Here is a 22232-nt window from a genome sequence, read left to right on the forward strand (position 1 = left end):
GCTTCACTGCCAGGACATAATTTGTTTAGATTAATGGCTAACAAAAAATTGTGAGTGATACACAGGTTTGGATAAATTATCATCAGCCTATGGGAAGCTCATAAACTGGGAAAGAAGTCAGGCAAAGAATACATTCATCTTACAAACTACTTAAGTAATCTCTCCAGGTCTACACAGCCCATGAAATGCTAGTGTTTCATAAGGTTGCATGTGGTCAAAACAGTAAAGCTTTAATACTCTAAGGACCGGTAGTTGCATGCAGCTGCAAAATGACACCTGGTGGCCTTTTGAGAGAGTGGCTGTCATGATTTTTTGAGACAAGGGCAGAGGGGTGGGCAGGTGCAGTTGCTTTCAGAAGACCTTTGCTTCTGGGGACTGATAAGTTGTGAAGATCTGGACACAGCAAGTTTCGAAGTAAATGCTTGTGATTGCTCATCTAACTACTCACACCTAGCTACCTGTGAGTACAGACAAGTGCCATTATAATGACCATGATTTTGTCAGGCCACATGACACAGATCCATTTCTTTCTCTCCTCTTCCTCCCACTCCATGCTGGGCATGTAAGGAAGGAGGGAAGGAACATGCAGGATTGTGTCTTTCCTGCCAGGTTGTGTGTTAGGATATTCCCTTTTCTTGTTCCTTCTATGCTCATGCGTTGCCTACTGTCTCACACACAGAATCATAGACTCATCAAGGACCAAGATCATGGAGTCCAACCTTTGACCAAACCCAGCCTTGTCAACTAAACTACAGCACTAAGTGCCATGTATGGTTGTTTCTTGAACACTCCCAGGGATGGTGACTCTACCACTTCCCTGAGCAGCCTGTTGCTAGGTCTGACCACCTTGCAATGGGGTGATAGGGGCTTTGGAAACAGTGGGGAGCATTAGACTTGCATGCAGCTTACCTGTTTTAAAAGTCTGGGTGCCACGTAGCATTTGTCAGCATGGCATCAAAGAGAAATAGGAAATGAGGGATCGGATTCAACAAGGGAATGAGGCTTATGGGGTAGCAACCTTAAGGACCAGCTCCCTTACATGTCAGATCCTTCTGTGGGAAATGCTGAGCATCTGTAAGCTCCCCAGTAGTCCAAGAATCAAAAAGTATTTGTGGGTTTCCAAAGACTTCTTGGAGATACTCAATTTCTTTCAAGACTAGTGTTCCCTTATCACTCCCTCCTTTTGCCTTCCTGTTCCTCCTTCAGTTGAAATGTCTGATACTTACTAACTAAATCATTAACTGAGTTAAGCATTTTAATAGGCTAAGTAATTATAACCCATGGTCATAATAAATGATATGAAGAGGGGGGTTTCAATTAAGAAGTATTTTCCCACCGCTGTGTAGCATATGACCTTCAATGTATAAGCCATATTTCTCACTCATTCTGCCACCCTGAGGGAAGGAACTGCTTCCCTTTATATATATATTAAAAAAATTGCTAATGGTGCACTGTAATCACATGGCTGCATTTGAACAAATCTCATTCCAGACTTTCCCTGGAGGGTTTAATTATTCTGGTTTGTGCAGAATTACACCCAGTTGTAATTCTGTGTGTCTGACTGCAGCTGCTAGTTCATTTGTGCATCTATTCTCCCAACCAAGTGCACATAGAAATGCGATGCAACATTCATACGAACAGCTTAATGAACAACTGTAAATGGAACCTCTCAAACAACAACTATATGTACTTTTCTGCAGACTAGCAGATCAAAATTGTGAGCTACTCCTTCAATGTGGGAAGAAAACATGGTCTCAGCTCTTTTCATTATGCAAATTAAGGTTTTGTTTTGTTTTTTTTTTTTGTCACAGATATTTAAAAAAACCAAAAATTGAAACGGAGCTCCTTCCCTGATATCCTCCCATTAAAGGTCCTGGTTGAAGACTGACATCTGCTACCCTTCTATAAATCTAGAGATGATACCTGGATTCCAGCGGAGCAGTTCAGGATTTATACCAACTTCAATTATTCAATGAGAACTAATTTGGCCTTCTAAATACGTAATTTTTCTTAGTGAAAAAAAATCTATTAATCCCTCACAGCAGTCACTGATTGTGGCATTTTAACAGTAACAGCCAGCATGATTGAATGTTTTCAGTGCTTACTGACAGATGGTCATTGTGTTACAAAACAGCCTCCAATAAATAATGACCATATCCACATGAGAGATGGAAAATAGTTCTCTATTGTCAATCCTTTTTTGCTGCACATAATGAAGTAGAAATGTTTCTTCAATTCCATTTTATTCTGATACTGAAAGGCAAAACCTTCAATTTGAATGAAAAGTGACAAGAATCTGAAAGCAGAAATGCTTCAAGTTTTTATTTGTTTGCTTGCCTATTTCTTCGCATCTAATAAACATTGTGGTTAATATTATTCAATTCTTATTTCAAAGTTTACATTTCCCTTCAGGTGCCAGTGAAACTTCTTTTGAAAGATCACAAGTAAGCTCACGGCGAAGATATGGTTTCACAGTCACAAGATGACAGGTTTGAAACTTACTCCTCATAATATGATGAGCATGAGGGCACACTGGTCTGTATGACTGGGAAAGAGGCTTCATTTTAATCACAATGCTTCAGAACATAATCTGTACTAAAAGTTTATGTCAATCACAAGCTATGAATTTATTACAGTTACTAGTGATGCTACAGAAGTTATGACTCTTATACTGTAAAAGAATCTGAAGCACCAAGTGTGTTCAATAGGTACCTCAAAAATTTTAGTACATGTCTTGTTGCACACTAGGAACAGCACAGTAGAAGTCTGACTATTTCTGCCTGGGTAGGAGGTGAGAGTCAGATAAGGGGAACAGGTTGTCTTGCATCAGGTTGTTGATGAATAAAAGGAGTATTTTCACAAGCACTGAGACTGGCTTACTGAACACATGCAGACTTCAGATTTTGAGAATAAATTGTTGATCAGTAGTTATCCTGATTTGCACTGCAAAAAGTCTCAGTGATCCAACTGAGCTGAAGTAGAATGATGAAGCACAACTAGAAAAATTATTGCACAGCTATTTGTTTACATGTTGATGGCTCAGGAGATCTAAAAGTAGCTAAACTGGTTTTTTGTCTTGAAAAGAGCAGGTAAAGCTAAACATATGGAGTAAACATATCTATGAAGCAGGAAGGACTCCAGTCAGCTCTCAGAACCAAACCATCCTTCAGCAGTAATTTTCAGCCATGTCTTGCACAATCTACAGCAATAACACTCATGACTCCCACCAAATCTTTATCTGTCCTGGACCTGATTGCTCACCTCTTCACATTTGCACTTCACTACATGTTAATGTTTGAGGTTTTAAACTGGATTATTTTACTGACTCTCACTTTGTAATCAGGGGAAAAAGTAAAACTTCCAAAGCCACAAGCATCTTGCCTACAAAAGTTTTCAGGGCACACTTTACATGAAGCTCACTACTATGGAGGTCAATGATCAGATTGAAATCAGAAACTTCTATGTGTCTGACGACCCCTTCCAGTTGCCAGGGGTCTTGGGTCACAGCCTGTGGGTTTTATATCCCTCTATGTGTTTACATGTGTTTAAATTAGGAATTGTCTGAACTAGGTTCTGCAATTAGAAACAAGGAGCTGTGCTTTTATTAGAGGCTATAATGAGTTCTCAGAGCAAGTCACTTGACCCCAAAAAGCTGCGGGAAATATTTTCAATGGTGGTTCCCACTTGTTTCTGATAATGAAGTAGCCTCTTCAAGACCAACTAATCTCAGTAAAGGTGAGAGACATTCTCATATCTATTAAGTAACCATTTATAATTCAGAAGAACATTTATGAAAGCAGCAGCATGTCTTTTGTCTTCTATATTTAGGACAACATTCAATGCTTAAACTAAGTGAGCGCTTTTGCTACAACTTGTCAGTTTGAAATCCTGTGGGGAAATGAGTTCATGGCTTCATCACCTGTTAGAAACCTATCACAGCTCACCCTTAGCTAGCAATCTCATTGACCTCAAAAGCTGAATGATTATAGACGTTTACCTTATCATATTTGAAATGTGGTATTGTAGAATCACACAATGGTTTGGTGTGGAAGAGACCTTAAAGATCATCTAGTTCCAATGCCCCTGCTGTGGACAGGGACACCTTCCACTACAGAAGGGAGCACAGATCCTCTATCCACCCTGGCCTTGAATACTTTCAGGAATGGGGCATCCACAACATCTCTGGGAAGCCTGTTCCAGTGTCTCAACAACCCTCATAGTAGATATCTTCCTAATATCTAATTTAAACCTTCCCTCTATCAGTTTAAAGCCATTACCCCTTATCCTGTCACTACAGCCTTTGTAAAAGTCCTTCTCCATCTCTCTCGTAGCCTCCTTTAGGTACTGGAAGGTGCTCTAAGGTCTCCCCAGGGCCTTCTCTTCTCCAGGCTGAACAGCTCCAACTCTCTCAGCCTGTTCTCATAGGAGAGGACTGCCAGCTGTCTGACCATCTTCCTCTGGACTCACTCCAACAGGTCCACATCCTTCCTGTGCTGGGGGCCCCGGAGCTGGATGCAGCACTGCAGATGGAGACTCACAAGAGCAGAGTAAGGGGTGAGGAGCACTCCCATCGATCTGCTGCCCACACTGCTTTGGATGCAGCCCAGGACAGGACTGGCTATCTGGGCTGCGAGTGCACATTGCCGGGTCATGCTGAACTTCTTGACAATCAACCTCCCCAAGTCCTTCTCAGGGCTGCTCTCAATCTTAACTTCATGTACCTTCATTTCAAGGCTGCAACAAAGCAAAATGGATCTTGTAATAGCAGTATCTGGATAAAAAGATGGCTCTTGGCAATTTCATGACCTTTTTTCTTAGGTCTTTTCCAGCCTAAAGAATTCTGTGTTTCTAAGATTCATTGCCGTAATTTAAGTATGTCATTTTTTGTAACTTAAATGTATGAGAAAATTTATGAAAAAAGAAAAGCAACACAGAGAGAGACAAAATCACTTGCTTCCTAATTTTCAACTGTCATGATCTTGTGAAACTACTTTCTTGTCTAGTGTTACCTGTGATATGTTCTCTGATTGTACCCAAACAGAGCTAAATCTTGCTTTATTTTCTCACAGAACTCTCACCCACCTATTATTTCCATGTATGAAAAGCAGAGGGAGACATAGGAAGTATTATTTCTCCAAATAACAGGCTTTGGAGCTATCATGGACTGTACAGGGAAAGGAGAATGTTTCTAACACGTGAAGACATATAATGGAATAGAATTTGCAGGCCTTTTGTCAAGCTTGAATTGAGAATCCCAGTATTCCTATAAGGGCTTTATTTGTAGTAACACCTAAGGAGAACATGTTAAGTTAACAGAGACATGCACACACACATTCACAAAGTGTATCTCTATGCAATACCACACTTACGACAATACAGCTTTTTTCATGCCAAGTGCTGTGTGCCATAGATCACTGTCTCAGTACAAAACACACAAACTCCACCAGAGTATACTCGGTTCCTAGACATGGTCTTCCAAAACGGATTTTTTCCCTGCCTCTCTGGAGAGCTTTGAGTCTTGAAGCCCTGTTGCGTGTCAGACTGTGGGCATGCTTTTCTCCACTGAGGGCTAAATGAGCATCTCTTATATTCCCATACTGTGGGAGAACCTTTGGCAGTTTTTCAGCATCACTTTGAATTCTGCCCCAGCACTCTTACCAGCTCATTTGAGTTTGGTGCCATCCTTGGTTTTATGTAAGTTCTTCTTGCTCAGGCATGTATTCAAATAATAAATATTTGGAAAAGAAGTGAGTCTCAGATGCCTCTTAAGAAGAGATCCAGCGTGGACTCTCTCCTTCCTGCCAGTTTGCCAGTGATTACTTTCTTGGAACTTATTTTCAACCACCTCTTTATCTACTTTATTGTGAACCAGGGTTGCTGACAGCAGCCTATGATCTAACTGATGAAATATGATTCAGGTAGGTGGACTTCATGTCGGGTAACAAAATAGCTGGACCACTGGGTTCAAAGTGTATTACAACAGCATAAAGTCCAGTTGTCAGCCACATAGTAGCTTTCCTTCAGGGTTAATATACTGGGGAAAATAGTATCTTTATTAATGAGCTGTACAGTCAAAACATTTGTGCATAATACACAGCAAATTCTGTGTATGCAGCAAGATGAAGAAGAGTCAATGCTTCAGTAAATCTCTGGAGGACGGGGCTGATGTGTCTGGATGCTGGCAGCCTGAAGAAATGGCTGGCAGAAGATTAACATTGTTCAAAAACAAATTAAAATTTTGGATCCCCATTGGAAAACCCCTATGCAACAGAACAGGGGGCTGATTGGACAGAAAGCAGTTTTGTCCATGGGGACAAGAACTTTCAATAGTCTGCCTTGGTGCTAAAGGAATCCAACCTTATCACCCTCTCCAACTCCCTGAAAGGAAATTGCAGCGAGGTGGGGGCCTGTCTCTTCTCACAAGTAAGCAGTGATAGGATGAGAGGAAATGGCCTCAAGTTGTACCAGGGCAGTTTAGATTGGAGGTATTTAAAACACTTGTAGATACGACATTTAGGGACATGGTTTAGTGATGAACTTGGCAGTGTTTAGTTTACTATCAGACTCGATCTCAGAGGTCTTTTCAAACCTAAACAATTCTATGATTCTCCTCTTCTCCCTGAGTACAGTGTCTCTTTCCTCACGAGAAATTTGGAGTCAGATGGAGTCAGGAACTGGAAGTCTAGAACAGCCAGTATGGAAACCCAGTTTAGTCCTGCCTGCCTGCCCAGAGACAAGGCACCTAAAAGGCAGTCTTGTGTAATTTCCTTATAGGAACTGACAACTGACTCCTCAGCAGGATCTGGCCTTTTATTTCTATACAGGGATTACATAAAATACCAGATAAATACGTCCCTTTTTTTTTTTATTTTGTATCGGCAGATCTTATTTGAATGTTTGGCAGGACTCTTGTAAACACACAGAAATAAGGAAATTATCTGTGGGCCGTAAAAATCCTGAACTTAACTGAAGATCTTTGTAAAATCATGGACTTAAACTAGACCCACATTCCCCAGCTACAAATCAACATCTCTGTTGAAAAAATAAGCCTGCTACAGAGTGTTATATTTGTCTAGAAAAGTAAGCACACCTACATGAGATATTTGATATAAAGGGTCCATCGTTGTGCCTTTTATCAACTAAATAGAATATCTTTCCCACCTCAGAGAATCTAAGACTCTGGATGTTTGTCTCCCCCAGGAGACAAAAGATGCACTCTTTTCAGACTGCATGATGTCTGACTTTGCTAACTCCTCATGCCTGATGAGAACTCAGGGATTACATAGGACAGAAGCTTAAGGCAGAAGGAAGTCTTTAAACTTTGAGAGTTACTTTTGGGACATTGTCTTGATCTTTGATGATATGGCATCTAGCATGTTACTTATGATAATTCTAAAACCCAAGGAGCCCCAGTCACAGCATGAGCATAGAAGATATGTTTCAAATGCACTTATTTCCATATTGCCTTTTTTTTTTTTTTTTCCCTTTTCTAACTGCTCAATTCAAATTACAGACATAGGAGCTATATTAGTAAAAGCTAGATGTGATTAAATACTTTCAGTAATCAGGTTACTAAAATATAAATTTAGATGACTAGAGGAGTAATTTCTATTCAAGATACTTTTAACTGCATTGACTGATTATGACTAGATTCATTAGGCAAGAATTTAGACCAAATCTATATTCAGGATACTGGTCAGAACCCTGAGGAAGGTCATGATATCTGGAAATTTCCAAAGCACTCACCCAAACTTACCCATCCACTGACAAACATTTTCCTATCTTAGTCCTGTCAGATCAGGCAACTCTTTGCCTGCCTATCTGATTGGTAAGGCTCAGACCACTCTTTTAGGGAGGGTCTGCACTAAAACCAGCTAGAGATGGTTTTAATTCAAACAAACCACATGGAGCTGTCTTCCTGAAAGGATACAAAATCAGGTCCCCTAGTTCTAGAAATAGTTTCGGGACCACCAAGTTGTACTATGTTGTGAGACAGAGGAGCTGTATCTGCATAAAGAGTCATTTAGTAGCTGTGGCAATTTCGTTGCCACAACTTTCTAGCCTAATGGTTTGGTCACATTTGGACAGGGAGAAAGTTGCCTTCCAATACTCATTGTTGGAAACATGTGAGTAATTTATATTAAGTGTTAATTAGAAAGAGTCTGCAAAACATTTCTCCCCTTTTTCTGGGAGTATATGACAGATTCAGCACTTTTCTTTCTGTACTCCAATGAGTACTCTCACAGGAGACAGGTGACTACATGTCCAGGTAGGCTGAGAAGGGGCTAGAGCCCAAATAAAACAGAGTGAGGGCACGAGCATTAGCTAATAACTGTCACATGAACATTGTTATGACAGAAATATACCCATGCTTGTCAAATTTTCCCTGTTGATACTTCAAAAGATCTCAGCAGTTCTCCTGCATTGCAAAACAAATATCCATTAGTGTAGTCTTTTCAGAGAAGAGTGGATTTATGAAAAGGTATGTTTGTGAAGAGTTGAAATTATGTGTAAGTTCAGACTGCATCCAACAAATACTTTCAGCTAGAAAAAGTGAAAAAGATGTTGAAATACTGAAATATTCTATTTCAGCATTTTAAAGGACTTTTTTTCAAAAATTAATCATAAACGCTATGCTGTAATTTCATTTAACAACTTTTTGTTTTTTATCATAGAAGTCTGATTGAGAATTAAGCTAAGTTGACAGGAAAGGAAATAGGAAAGTGCTAAGAGGGGACTTTATTCATATATATGAAAACCAAACCAAGCTACTTCAGGTTGAAATAAATATGTCTAATTCAAGATGAGGTTCTCTTTCAAAAATCCTCAAAAAGTCAAATCATGACTTGACCGAACTTTTGCCTCTGACACTTCACAGCAAAATGCATGATTTGACCAGATCCAGCATACATTCATGGGTTGGTGAAAAGGCCAAACCACAGTGGAGAGGACAGACAGTCTTTGCTAATGATCTAATTCTCACAGCCACAGTGTAAGCCAGCACTGGGATTTATTTATTTCTTCTCAAAAGGAAAATCCTGAATATACAGAGAACAGCAGAACTGGAAGAAAAGCATTTCTTTCTATTTTGTTAAGATATTGTCAAATAGTTATGCTCAGGTGGTGTTCTCTTTTTAAAAATTTTATATTTAAAACACAAAGCCATGAAATGTTTAATACCATTCTGGAAAACTGATTTGTACAGAGTTTAGTTACATTTATTATTTAACAAGCGAATGGCAAAACTTACTTTAAGTTCCTCAGAGCATTTCAGATATTAGCAGGCTTTATAGAGATAAGAATAACAGGATTACTAGGGATGCCAATACTATACAGCAGAATTAAAAGCTACAGTTAATATGGCTATTACTATCACTTTAGAACTATGCTACAATCTATTATGCTTTCTTAGCAAGTTAATGAAATTCTTTGTCCCACACACAAAGGATCTGCAGTATAATAAAGTTATTAAAGAAAGTAATTAAACCTTTTAGAATAAGAAAGGATCACTGACAAAAAAAAAAGGTAAATGCATTTCACTTACTCAACAATCATACTATTGTTTTGTAAACAATACAATTTTTAAAAGGCTTATCACTTCATGCTGTACACAGATCTTTTGAAAAATATCGGTGCATGTATTTCTCTGAACGTCTAAATCAGTTTTTAAAAACAAAGTTTTGCTTAAAATTTGCAATAGGAATGTAACTACAGCAACTAAAAACCACCAAGTGCTATTTCAGGAGTAACAAGTAAGGTATACAAGCTTTATAAAATTTCTCATGCCAATAGATGTTGTTTTTCTTTTATTGTGGCTTAGTATGGTTTCAGAATTCTCTTGGCTTTAAGACCAGTAACTTTTTAAAGTGTAATACGTATCTAATTCCTCTTACCTTATGCTGAAGGTGATTTGTTCGGCGTTTCGGTTTTTCCACATATTAAAAATTAAGCAATAAGGCACAATGTGGAGGAGTGATTATCTGATGATAATCCCAGCATCCTGAAATTGCTTTATTGCAAATATAAATATATTTTAGATTGTTCACTGGATATTAGGGGCATTAGCACACCCACAGAGTTTAATCTTCCCCTTTAGAATATTAAATTCATAAGGCTTTTTTTTTGTCTAAGCTATTTTTTAATGTGAAAGACAGGACTTCATATACTCAAGAAATACTGTAATTGACTGGTGCTTACTCCACTGGGAGATGAATTTACAAGCACTGTACAGTTCTGCTGAAACTACTTCTCAACACTTCAAAATGTCAATAGTATATTTTCCCAGCCCTGTAAACACATTTTGATACACAATATAAACTTTAATGGTAGTTTTAAGACACCTCTGGGGGTATGGTTACTTAAGCAATAAGACACAGGAGGGTGTGAATTATGGTATAATAATTCCCTACCAACTGCATTGTTAGGCACGAGGCCAAAGGCCAAGGGACCAATGAACACATTAGGTGTGAATTATGACATCATAAGTCACACTGTAGAGTGTCTTACTGACATTAGAGAAATATTTAAAACATGTTTTAAAGCAAATACTTTAGTCCTAGAGTACTATATTTTAATGGAATATCCTGAAAAATCTTTCCAAGTAAAAAGTTAGCCTTTATGTAACCTGGAATTAGAAATGAAATTGAAACAAAGCAAAACAAAACAAAAAAGGTCTTCTAAGTTTGTCATATTGCAGTGTGGTGACAAGCTTTAAAGAACAGCCCCAGAAAATATATGTCTTACCCAAGTTTGTAAAAAATAGCACAAAGGCCTTCTGCACAGGGGATTATAATCTGCTTTTCTCATTGTAGAATCAGATTGCTTGAATCAGAGGTGTACTGGCTTCTCCCATGTAACTGTGTTGATGAAACTGCTAGAAAACCTACATACCTTTTTTCCACACTTGTTCATACTATTGTAATAGGGCACAATATGGACTTTGAACAAGTAGCAGAAAAGTTCCTTAAGACCCCATTTGAACTCCTGCAGCTGAGGCTGCTCACAGTTCTAACACAACTTTTAGTAAGGACTGCAAGTAGGATAATGTATATTTATACTGTTTTCCATTTTAAACTCTGTTTGACAAATGCATTTTCTCCCCTCTGGGTACTCCCTCATTCCAAGAGCAGCAATGACAACAGTGTCATCTGGAGATACACAAGCTCACCTTACAAATAGCTCAGTGACTGGGAGCAAGCTCACTGCAGCAGCAGGGGTTTTGGCTTGATCTAAACTGGTTTCTCAGTCAGTTTTTACAGCTTGTCTTAAACTTCCAGGCTGCTGTGGATTGATTGCTACCAGTGGCCGAGCCAGCTAGTGAGCATTAGGGTTGGCAATATGATAAAGCTTGTGGGAGGGCTGTTTGCCAGGCCCATTTGGGGAGCGATAAGCCTCAGGGCATGTCTGCGTGTCTCAGTGCACTGAGGTGCTCAGCATTGCTAGGCTGGCTGGGTAGATGCTGTTGTGGCTATGGATAGGGATGCTGTGCCATGTAGGGATAACAACCTGCATCCTGGAAGCAATATAGCTGCAAGGTCAGGTTAATTAGCTCTGCTGCATCCAGTTCTGGAGCCATTTAATTTCTCACTCACAGAGGGATCTCTGTGTGTCCCTGGTTATCTGAGCAAAAAACCAGAAACCTCAGTTCTTCCAGGCACAGCCTCATTCTGACAGAATAAGAGTTGTTTTCTGCATAACCTCACTCATAGGGGTTACCTGCCCCCCCGGATAAAGTCATTATCTGTGGCCATTTACATCAGTCAGAGGTAAAATCTGGAGCCTAGAGTTCCTCATTCTCCATGAAACAGAAATGACAAATCTTACATAGAGGACTTCTGTGAAGGTAGCAGCGGTAACAAAGTAAAATTTTGAGCTAACTTGTTGTCTCCCCTTCCTTGTCCACTCAAAATGTCTGTTTTAATCTCCAGCAAGGGAAGGTGCTTAATTCTGCCTACTGCTTGATGATACTCACGGGAACAATTTGAGTTTTGCTGCTTTCCTGTATAAACAAACAAACAAGCATGTGATTGCTTATTGCTATTCAGCCTGATTAAAACTTCTGTCAAACATGATGGAAAAACCTACACCTCTATGGATTTTTTACTTTTCCAACAACTTCCAACAAAGAGTGAGTTCACCAATTTAGACCTAGCTTACATTTGAAAATACTTGTTTTATATCCACTTGCAAAACTGGAAACACTTTTTCCTGGATCTCAATAGGAATGGGACAAACAACCAAGAAAAGGGTTCCACACTGCCTCTACATACTCCAAGAACTTAAAATAAGTAGCCCCAGAAAAAAACCTTTAAATATATATAAATTACACCTTTTAGTGGCAAAGCAGTATTTCAAAGACTGCTGAGCAATAACTAACAAGTTCTCAGCAGCATGTTTTTCATAAATTAACATTACTGCTCAGAACTCATGTACACTAACTAGAATGCTGCAATTTCTGAAACCATTTTATTACATGAAATTTGAGGTATAAATGCATCACTGTGCTACCATAATAAGGACATAATACTTTGATATACCCATCTCTGCAAAGCCTTCGGGCTTGTAACAGTAAATCACAGACCTATTTTCATACCTCATTACCATTATGTATCTTTCCACTGACACCTGACCTTATGCATAATCAGGTATGAATCTCAAACCACACTTACAGTCTAAATGAGTGCCTCATTATTTTACATAACCCAGAATGAAATAAGATTTGAGATGTAACTGCAAAATTCGCAGTTCACACATTCAGAAATGCAGGTTCATCAAAAAGAAGTAATGGTCTCTAATTTGGGACTGTGAACAGCACCAAATCACTACTGCTCATAGGAGCTTTGCAAGAATTTCAGGATTGGATTTTAGAAAGGATATTGCCTGTTCTGAAAAAAATAACACATTGTTGAAACTGTTTGGTATGTTGTTAAAGATGAACTATGAAAGAAAAATGCAAGTACTGAATTTATTACCTGTATTTTGAAGAAAGAACAACAGCACCAATTGCATGAAGTTATAAAACACCAGAAATAAACATGTAAATAATCTCCATGGAACACAGACATCTAGAAAGAAATATATATATATATGTATACATGTAATATAATAAACCCATTCATTAGGGAACAAGAAACATATTTTTGTACTGTATAAAACAGCTGTACAGTGTGCACGCAGACTTTCCTGATGTCTCTAAAATGTCTGTCAGTCACTTCTCCCCATCATCATTTGCTTAACATAGTTTCTTCATTGTCCATGGGAGAACTCTAAGTGACTGTTTTGTACTTTTAAACTAAGTACTTACAGTGCAGTTTGTCTCCATATATATATACACATGCATACATATATATACTCACCAGTGCACACATATATGTATACATGTGTATATATATGAAAAGAACAAACACACACATGTACACACACACGTGACAGATCAAAACAGCTCCTCCATCCTGTGCTATCGAATTAGTGCTTATAAAAAATCCCTGCACGTTTTGTGAAGGGAAGAAAACTTGCTGATTGTGCAGATTGAAGTGATTAGATGGTTCCATTCCTAACAGTCTGCAAACACACATCTGAATCATATGGTGGTGTCCCATATGCCTGAAGAGAGTCTGTTGCAGGAGGTATCTTCTACCTTCTTCAGCAGTGTTGGCTTCTTACAAGGGGGTGGAGGTGGGGCTGTGATTCTTTGCTCAGTGTTGTGCAATATTTGCTGCCAGTCTTCTCTCTCTTCACACAGCTTTCTCCTCCAATCTAGAAGCTCTTGTAGAGCCACACTCTCATTCTCAGAAAGTCTAAGCTGATGAATAACCTGTGAGAAGAAAACAATGATAGCAATAACAATAATAATAATATGTGGATAAAGAAAACAGATCAAATAAGCCTGTTAATAATTTGAAGCAACCTTGTCCTCCAAAAGGGTTTTAAACTCTTTACACTGAAAACAAAGAACATTAGTGATTTAGAATTGCCCAATTGCAATCTTATGTCTGAAAGTCACAGAGCCTGAAGTCACAATGTCTGAAGTTGTATGAAGCAACTGTCAAAAATGAAACAAACGGAAAAAAACTCCCCTGTGTCGTCAAAGGGTACATGAACAGAATTCTCTGAAACACACAAAGCAGACTGCCTACAGCTGCAGCTGGAGTAGCAAGGTTTGTCCTATAAATATAAGTACCCAAATAGCCATAACCATAACCTTTGTTGCATATTAGAATCAGTAAAGCTACTTGTCAGACAGGTGTTATCCTTAGAACCAGGGGCCAGTTCTTGTCTTCCTCCAGAGTATACATTAACAACTTCAACTGTAGTTTCAGTCAGCCTGAATCTATTTATAAATTCATTCTGAAGTAGCCACAGTTCTGTACTAGATTCACAATCCACCTAGAAGAAACTGTTCCCTTCCTTTTAACTCTTCTATTCCAGTGACTATTTATTTTGTTCAAGTCAGTTTGAAGCCCTCATAGCAGCACAAGTCCATGAAGCGACGAAGTCCATCTCATGGTCCTTTAAGACTTACTTGACACCTATGCAGTACAGCAGCCCCTAGAGCAGGTACTGAGATCTATTGGCTTGGGAGCTTTCTGTAACTAGAAAATATGAAACAAGCCCATCATAACATCTAATAGCCCACAGCCCATATCCTGTTACCTTCTTTCTTAAGAACCCCACAGGAGCACCTGTTAGAGGCACCTATGGCGTGACTAAAATGCCCACACTTCACCTCACACAATGGGCTCATGTAAAGGTTGCATTTCCCTACTTGTCATAATGAAAGATGACTGCATGTTAGTTACGATAAAGGAAATGATGTGCAGTGCCCTTAAATGCTCATGAGACACTCCACACAGGATTAGTTCCAGTTGCAAGGAAAGCTGAGTGACATGAAGGGCGTTTTTGTCACTGATAGGCAATGGGGTTCCTGGGGTAGAAGACTTTGCTATTGCCTGTGGCTCCCGCTGTTCCTTCACAGAACAACAAGTACCTGAGTACAGAGGCTTACCAGGCTTTACACTGCTATTTCAAATGTGTCCTGTGCAAGTCATACCTTTCACATGCACATGCTGTCAGAGAAGGAGTAAGCCCTTACATGGATATGCCTGAATATCTACAGGGAATTTGCTTAATTTCTGGCTGGTTGATACTTCAAAGAGAAATGCCTTAGCCTATATTATGCCTTAATAACAGGTATAATCAAGCACAGTTTAAATTTCTGAATTTTTTTAAAAAACGAAGAAAAATGAAAATGTTTGAAAGACTTCATTAAGTGTATCTCAACTGCATATCACTATAAAATTAAAAACCTCTTTGCTTTTTTATATTTACACAAAATGCAACAGGGCATCTCAGCAACTCAAGTGAAAATTAAATGTTCCACAGATAGTGCTAGAAGAATATCAGAGACAAAACATACTTCTTCTTTTTTTCAGTGGTTTATAAAAGATTAGAAGACAAAAGTTTGACTTGGAAACAACTTATCAAGAAAGACAGGTCAGGTGGCTTTATCCTGTAGAACAGTTGAATAGTTTGTGAGTCACCATGGCTTACTCACGGCCAGTTTCTGTAGTTTTTTGTGTGTTTAAATTATGAGCATAATCCATTTTAGAAAACACATAGATTGGAATGCAGTCTTCCCAATTTGGACACCTTATTTGTACCTAAATTTAAGACAGTTCATGAACTGTGCTAGGCATGCTTCTCAGAGAGGTGCTGGAACACACAAGAACCAAGCTTTGTTAGATGGTCATCGCAAGAGTTTCATATGAAAGAGTTTCAGAGATAAGTAATCAAAGACATGCCTGAACACTGCAGTATAAATATAGTTATTAAAAAATAGGTATTTTGAAACTGCGTAATTGGATGTGCTCTGGTGACAAAAGCTTGGATAGTATGACTAATGAAGTCTGGAAGAATTTTCAGATTGAGAGATGGACAGAGTATTTGGAAAGAGACAGTGCCACTGCTGTTCCAAGGAACATAAAGGCACATAGGGGCAGGGTAAGAAGTGAGCACATTTTGCCTGGGCAAGGAATTGACAAATGCATCCTGTTTATAGCTTGTAGGCACTGAAGAAACTTTATTATACTGGCCCTGCTTATGCAAGCTGTAAATTAATATAGGGTCATCAGTTTCACTATAGAGCTCATTTTCCAGTGAATAGTGGACAAAAATTGGTCCAGTTCACAAATAAGCGTACATATTTTATTGTAATTTCTTAGGCAGGGATGGAAAAATATCTCAAACATTTATTCATTATGAAACTGATCTGGTAAATAAGCTGGAAAACAACCTGCATGAAGGACATGAGATGAAACTGCAGTCGAAATGAAATGGGGGAAAATGCACAAGAAGTGGCAGAGCTCTAAACGAACCAATTAATTTAATTAGATCTATTTGAATAACATGATATCTTTTCTCTTTTTCATTTGTGATTAGACTTGTGACAAGCTGAAGATCTATTATACATATTCATTATAGAAAAGTTTGGCTGAATAATTTTACACGAAGCACAATGTAAAACAGTAAGCTATGTTTCCTGATTATTATTCTATATCCTGAGAAGGTATTTTATGAAGGGTGAATGATGTGTGTGGGAATTAATTACTTTAAGACTACTGATCTTTTGAATGGACACTAAACAAAGAACTTCAACCAACTGTATTGGCAACAACAACTGTAGACCACGATTTTCCTACTCAAAGTCGATGGTCAATCAGACATGGTATACAGCATTTGGGCTAGACCCACAAAACATATAGTATTTGAATAACTGGCATTTAACAGCTCTGCCTTTGGGTGGAAACACCATCCCTGTGTTTAGTATCCAGAGCAAACAAGAAAAGCTGAAGTGTCAAAGTCACACACAAAAGAAGAGCTTGTGGAGTTACCACAGCTATTAACTGGCAACTGCAATGGATTGAAGGATTTAAACCAGATCTGTATTTTCCACTGCAAAATATGGAAAGATGGACAAAATAAATTTGTAATGAGCAGCCCAGGGAGGAGCTTTCAGAATTAATTCTTTCCACTTCACAGCCCAAACACTCAGGCTGTAGCAGCAAGTGCTCTCCTCCCGGCATCAAGGATTTTGGTGGATGACAGAACACAAATGACTCAGTTCCATCACAACATGCATGGAAGGACTTTCATCATTCTCTAGAAGTTAGAGCATATTGGGAAATTAGAAGATGTGGATTCAACTTCTCTGTATTGGTCCTAGCTGAGATGAAGATCATTTTCCTCTTTGCATTGGTAACTAGGAAGCAGCTGATAACTCTCCAGTGTTCTGGCTTCTGTTGAACAGAGCTGGCACAGCCTCAGTGCTGTCTCTCCAACATTCCCACCTGACCAGTAGGCTGCGGGTGGGCAAGATCTTGGGAGGGGACACAACTAGGCCAGCTGACCCAAACTGACCAAGGGGATATTCCATACCATATGCTGTCTGCACACCTATAAGAAAAAGGAGGGGGAAGGGGAGATATTCATTATTTAGACTTTACCTTCCAGAACAACCTCCACATATGCTGAAGCCCTGCTTCCCAGGAAGTAGCCAGACACTGCTTGCTAATCAGAAGTAGAGAATAAAATATTTTTGTTTTATTTTCCTTTTCCTTTGCTTCTTGCATGTGCACAACCTTCACTTTTGCTTTAGTAAACTGCCTATATCTTGACCCATGAATTTTTTTCCATCTTATTTTTTCCCCCTGTCCTGTAGCAGAGGGGAGTGATAGAGCAGCTTGGTGAGCACTTGGTGTCCAGCCAGGGTCAACCCACCACAGTTCTTTCAGGTTGAGGAAGAGACCAAGTTCCCACATGCTGAGAGAACACTTCAAGTACAAGGGGTGGACTCTGAGTGCAGAGCAGAAGGACTCTGACTCCTGTGCTTTGTGCTGTCTGATTAGCGTGCTAAAGTAAAACCTTCAGAGAGAGTCCCTTGTGGTTTTAGTGCACAAAAAAGCACAGGAGACAGAGCACTTTGGTTATATGCTGGCAGTCATGAAAATCTTGGAGCACAATTTTGCCTATACACATTTGAGTATTGCATAGTCATTGGAGAATGAGGCTCTGAACTTCCTTCTGGATTTAGGCTTCTAAATTCTTCCTAAATTTCACTGTACAGCCTAAAACAGACATGCTGGATTTCAAGTTTGTCTTAGAATCAAGATGAGTTGCTATAAGGTAAGTCAGTAATTTTTTTTTAATTACAGTCTATTTCATATGCAAGTTAAAAATTCAGCAAGTTTTTAATTATAGAAACTAGAAGGTTTCATATTTTAAATAATTTGTGACAAAAAGTATGCCAGATAAAATGATTAACTAGCACATTTACAATTAACTTTGAGTTATTTAGAGATTTTGCTCTAGAATCTCAAGAAATTAATTCTTCTTTAAAAGATCAAATGCTATAACTTTACAGAGGATGTTTTGTAACATTCAGAAGCAAAGAATTTATATTCTCTGTTTGTGTGTCAAATGCAACGGAGGCTTAATCATCAGCCTATGACTAAAGGGCTTATTACATAGTCTGACAAACAGAGATTTATTATTGGTAGATTCTTTTCAGTATTTCACCTCAGTTTGCTCCCTCATTGACCAAATGTAGGGTTTACCTTTTAAAAAATATGTGTATACTGCTATACTAATTTTTTCATTCATGAATGCACTCTTTTTACTAGTATTCATCAGAAATGAAGTACTTAATTACATATGATAATTACGTATTATTTAAAACATACAAACAATTTTCTTTGCACAAAATGTAGCACTTCATGTTGTGTTACAGTTCTTAGTTGCTTCTTTAAATTTTAGTAAGATTCCTGCCTATAGATGTATAAGCACAAGAGAAAATCACAGCACAATTTAAGGACATGCAAAGCACATAAACCTGTGTTGCTGAGACATTTCCCTTTTGTAGCTAGTTCATATTTTTTGCTTGGAGAAATAATGCCAGCTGTTTTCTTCAACAGATTTATCAGTGTTGGTGCTTTAAAGTAACTGTCAGTAAATGCTCACAGTTAATTATTGCATCATTGATTTTTCTCTTCCATTAGCGAAGTTGAGGTCCCATCATGGAGTCTTTGGGATGACTGAGTTCAGAAGAGCAATGATTTTACCTTTCTAAACTTTGATCAGGATCTAAAGTGAATTATGCAATAAATGTAAAATGTTTATGATAAATTATCATAATTATTTTAGAAATGAAACTGCCTTGACAAAATCCCTGTTTACAATTTCTTTCAGTTTGTAGGCTGCCTAAATATGAAAGCCAAATAAATTTCAGCCAATAGGTGATTCACATTTAATTTTATTACAGCCCTCAAAAGCAGTTCATAGACCCCAGTGGATCTTCTGTGGATCCCTAGTTTTAAAGACAGTAAAGATGAGGATGTTCTGACCTCTTATTTCAAAATTAAACATCATTTCATTCAGTAATTCAGAAAATAATTCTTACTGCAAGCAATTATTAGCAAGAGCAACATATTTTGATTCAACTTGTATGCAACTCCCACAAAAATGTTTCTAACTCATTTTAATGGCTTCATTTTTTAAATTTAATTTTTTTTTAATCTCATAAGCCCTTACACTGACTCTTTCCAAACATGCGTGTCACAACTTTATTTCCAAACTACTGAACAGGCACACTGCAACCTCTCAAAAAATCCTAACACTTCAGGTCCCAACAGGTATGTTTGGGGTTTTTATAACGTTAAAGAAAGAGCAGGTAACAGGAAAGGATTGCTTTTCCACCAACTACTGAATCAAGGAAAATTAAAAATCTGTCAGTCTACATGTTATTTACCAATATAATATTCACTTAAGTATATAAAGGGAAAGTGCACAGTAAGCCAAGGGTGTGTTAAGAAGCCCAGGTAAGCGTTCAACACAAATCAAATCAATATGTAAATTCGTGTTTGATTGGGAAACCTGCACTGGCCATGTAAGACCCCAGCAGGGAGCACAGAGCAGCTATGATAAATGAGCTTACATGCTTCAAAATTCCAATTAAAATCTTCAAACACGAATGTAACACTGGGATCCAAACTGATTCATGGGATTGTCATGTGAGTGCTGGGACAGGCATTTTTTTGAAGTAGCAGATCCACTGGATGTAATAACTTGATATGTGATATACAACAATAAAATTATTTTAGTTAATTGTTCTTTTAAACTGCTGATGATTTTTCTTTGTGTTGGAACAACTTACAATGTCCAAAAAAAAAGCTCCAAATGGATGTCAAATGGGTTTATTGGAAAGGAGAAAAATGGCAAAGAAGACAGGTGGTCTGTCTGGTGCAAATCTGGAAGTGCTCTGGAGGAGGCATGCCAGCAAAAAATTAATGAGATCCATAACTGACAATACATTGCATTTGCTTTTTTCTAAACAGGAAAATGTCTCAGTTAAATTTTCGTATTACATCAAAAGAAGGAACTAAGTTTAGAACAGGTGTTGTTATATGATGACATACCAAAGGAAGTAATAACTTGGCTGAACTATAAATATTTGGGATAATCTTAAAAGTAACTTTGTATTTAAAATAAAATTTAAAAGGGACTTCATTTATGAACAAAAATGCATTGCCACTAGATTCAGTTAGAAATGTTTTCCCTTCTGACAAGCTAATTTACAACTCTCTGTTGGATTTTTTTTTTTCAAGGGACAGATTCAGTTCTCTTCCAAACATTAGTTGTGGAATGATGCTGGAATTGGGAAATTGTTGTGTCAGAGATCATGCAGACACAGGTATCTTTGATTGCTCAGTCCAGCCCTCTGCTATCTCATGGCACTTGGAAAGCTCTCAAACTTCATCCTAAAAAATTAATTCCACTGTTTGCCTGAGTTTCACTTTCTGATAGGATTTTCCAGAAGAATTAATGAAAGAAAAATGTGCTAAGGATTACTATCTACAGAATGAACTCTGACTCCAGAAGCCCTTCCTCACAGGCCACTGGAAACTGAGAGATCATACTTGCAAAAGGAACATCTCGTATCTCTGCCTTTACCCTGCATAGCAGAGCCTTCTTGTTTTTATCAGAAAGAGAATCTCAGCCTACACATACCTTTACTGTGCCTCAGGCCGGATATTTGACATTCTTCATCTAACTGCGATTCTATTTCTGGTGGAAGTTGTCTCATTTTCTGCCATACTGTTGTAGTTTCTTGTAGTCTTTTTGTTGTTGTTGTTTATTAGGTTTATCTTTGTTTTTTTGTTTGATTTGAGGGAGAGGGAGGTGGTTGTTTGGTTTGGGGTGATTTTTTTTTATTATTATTTTTTGAAGTGATACATTTTAGTCACAAAAGCTGGACCTGTCTTCCATACTTTTGCATCGTTCAGTGAATGTATCAATATTATCAAAAATATACCAATAGTTATATCCCAATATTATCAATGAATTATGTTAGTCATCCTCCATACAGACTGGAAGTATCTCAGCAATTAAACAAAGATAATATATCTTTGCAAAATAAAATCAGCACACAAAACCTGAGTACAACTGTAATTTGCAACCTGGTAGAAAATATTAGCATAAGGTAGACAATGTTCGATAATATATAACAGGCACACTGATTACCTGAGCTGGGAATAGAGTTGGACAAATCTATACATTCAAAACAGGGCTGTACTTTGTTTATTTGGATCTTGTGGCTTTCAATTTTAATTTTTTTTTTTTTTTGCTGAGTTTCTTTCAGCTCTAGATTCCTGATTTCAACTAAAAAGTGACACATTCCCAGAGTGACTAAAACATCAACCATCAGCAAATACTGAGGGTTTTTTTCTCCAAGGTAATATTTATCCCCAGATAAACTGATCATACAATGCTCTTTAAAACATTCAGAGCGTCCCCCTAATTTGCCTCTGATGCTTGAGAAAAAGAATATGTTCATACAGCAACTGTGTCTTTCTCAAGATGAGTTCTGGAAACAAATCCTTTATCATAGAGGTTTTCGGAACAGCTGACCTAACAATGCTGATACTGCTTTGCACATAATCTAACAAAAAATGTCCAAGAAACTAAGTCATGTTGCTACTTAATTGATCACTGACTTTTTATGGCAAGATATTTTATCCGACTAGATAGAGATTACGTTTGCCACAATGCTTGCAAAGCAATTACAAAAACAATCATCAGCTCGTATTTGCTGTAGTTGGGCATCATCCTTTGTTGTATAGAAACATTACACTTGTGGTCAAACAATTTATTTAGCAATACTCAAACAATCATTTAATTTA

General features: G+C 38.0%; 1 protein-coding gene and 1 long non-coding RNA gene across 9 annotated transcripts in view; one reads left to right on the forward strand and one right to left on the reverse strand.

Moving 5' to 3' along the window:
* Positions 1-12950: 12950 nt before the first annotated feature.
* MYO16 (myosin XVI) overlaps positions 12951-22232 on the reverse strand; it is a 370010-nt gene continuing 360728 nt past the window's right edge. For all 8 annotated transcript variants that reach the window (XM_048328397.1, XM_048328433.1, XM_048328379.1 and 5 more), the window contains exon 35: positions 12951-13813. In XM_048328397.1, the coding sequence (XP_048184354.1) occupies positions 13580-13813 (234 nt within the window). In that variant the 3' untranslated portion in view covers positions 12951-13579. The remainder of the gene's footprint in view (positions 13814-22232) is intronic.
* Positions 18005-22232, forward strand: part of LOC125338087 — an 86964-nt gene continuing 82736 nt past the window's right edge. The window contains exon 1 of the long non-coding RNA XR_007208183.1: positions 18005-18180. This is a non-coding gene — a long non-coding RNA (uncharacterized LOC125338087). The remainder of the gene's footprint in view (positions 18181-22232) is intronic.

The sequence above is a fragment of the Corvus hawaiiensis genome, chromosome 2 (assembly GCF_020740725.1).
Source record: "Corvus hawaiiensis isolate bCorHaw1 chromosome 2, bCorHaw1.pri.cur, whole genome shotgun sequence".
In the NCBI taxonomy this organism is placed as follows: Eukaryota; Metazoa; Chordata; class Aves; order Passeriformes; family Corvidae; genus Corvus; species Corvus hawaiiensis.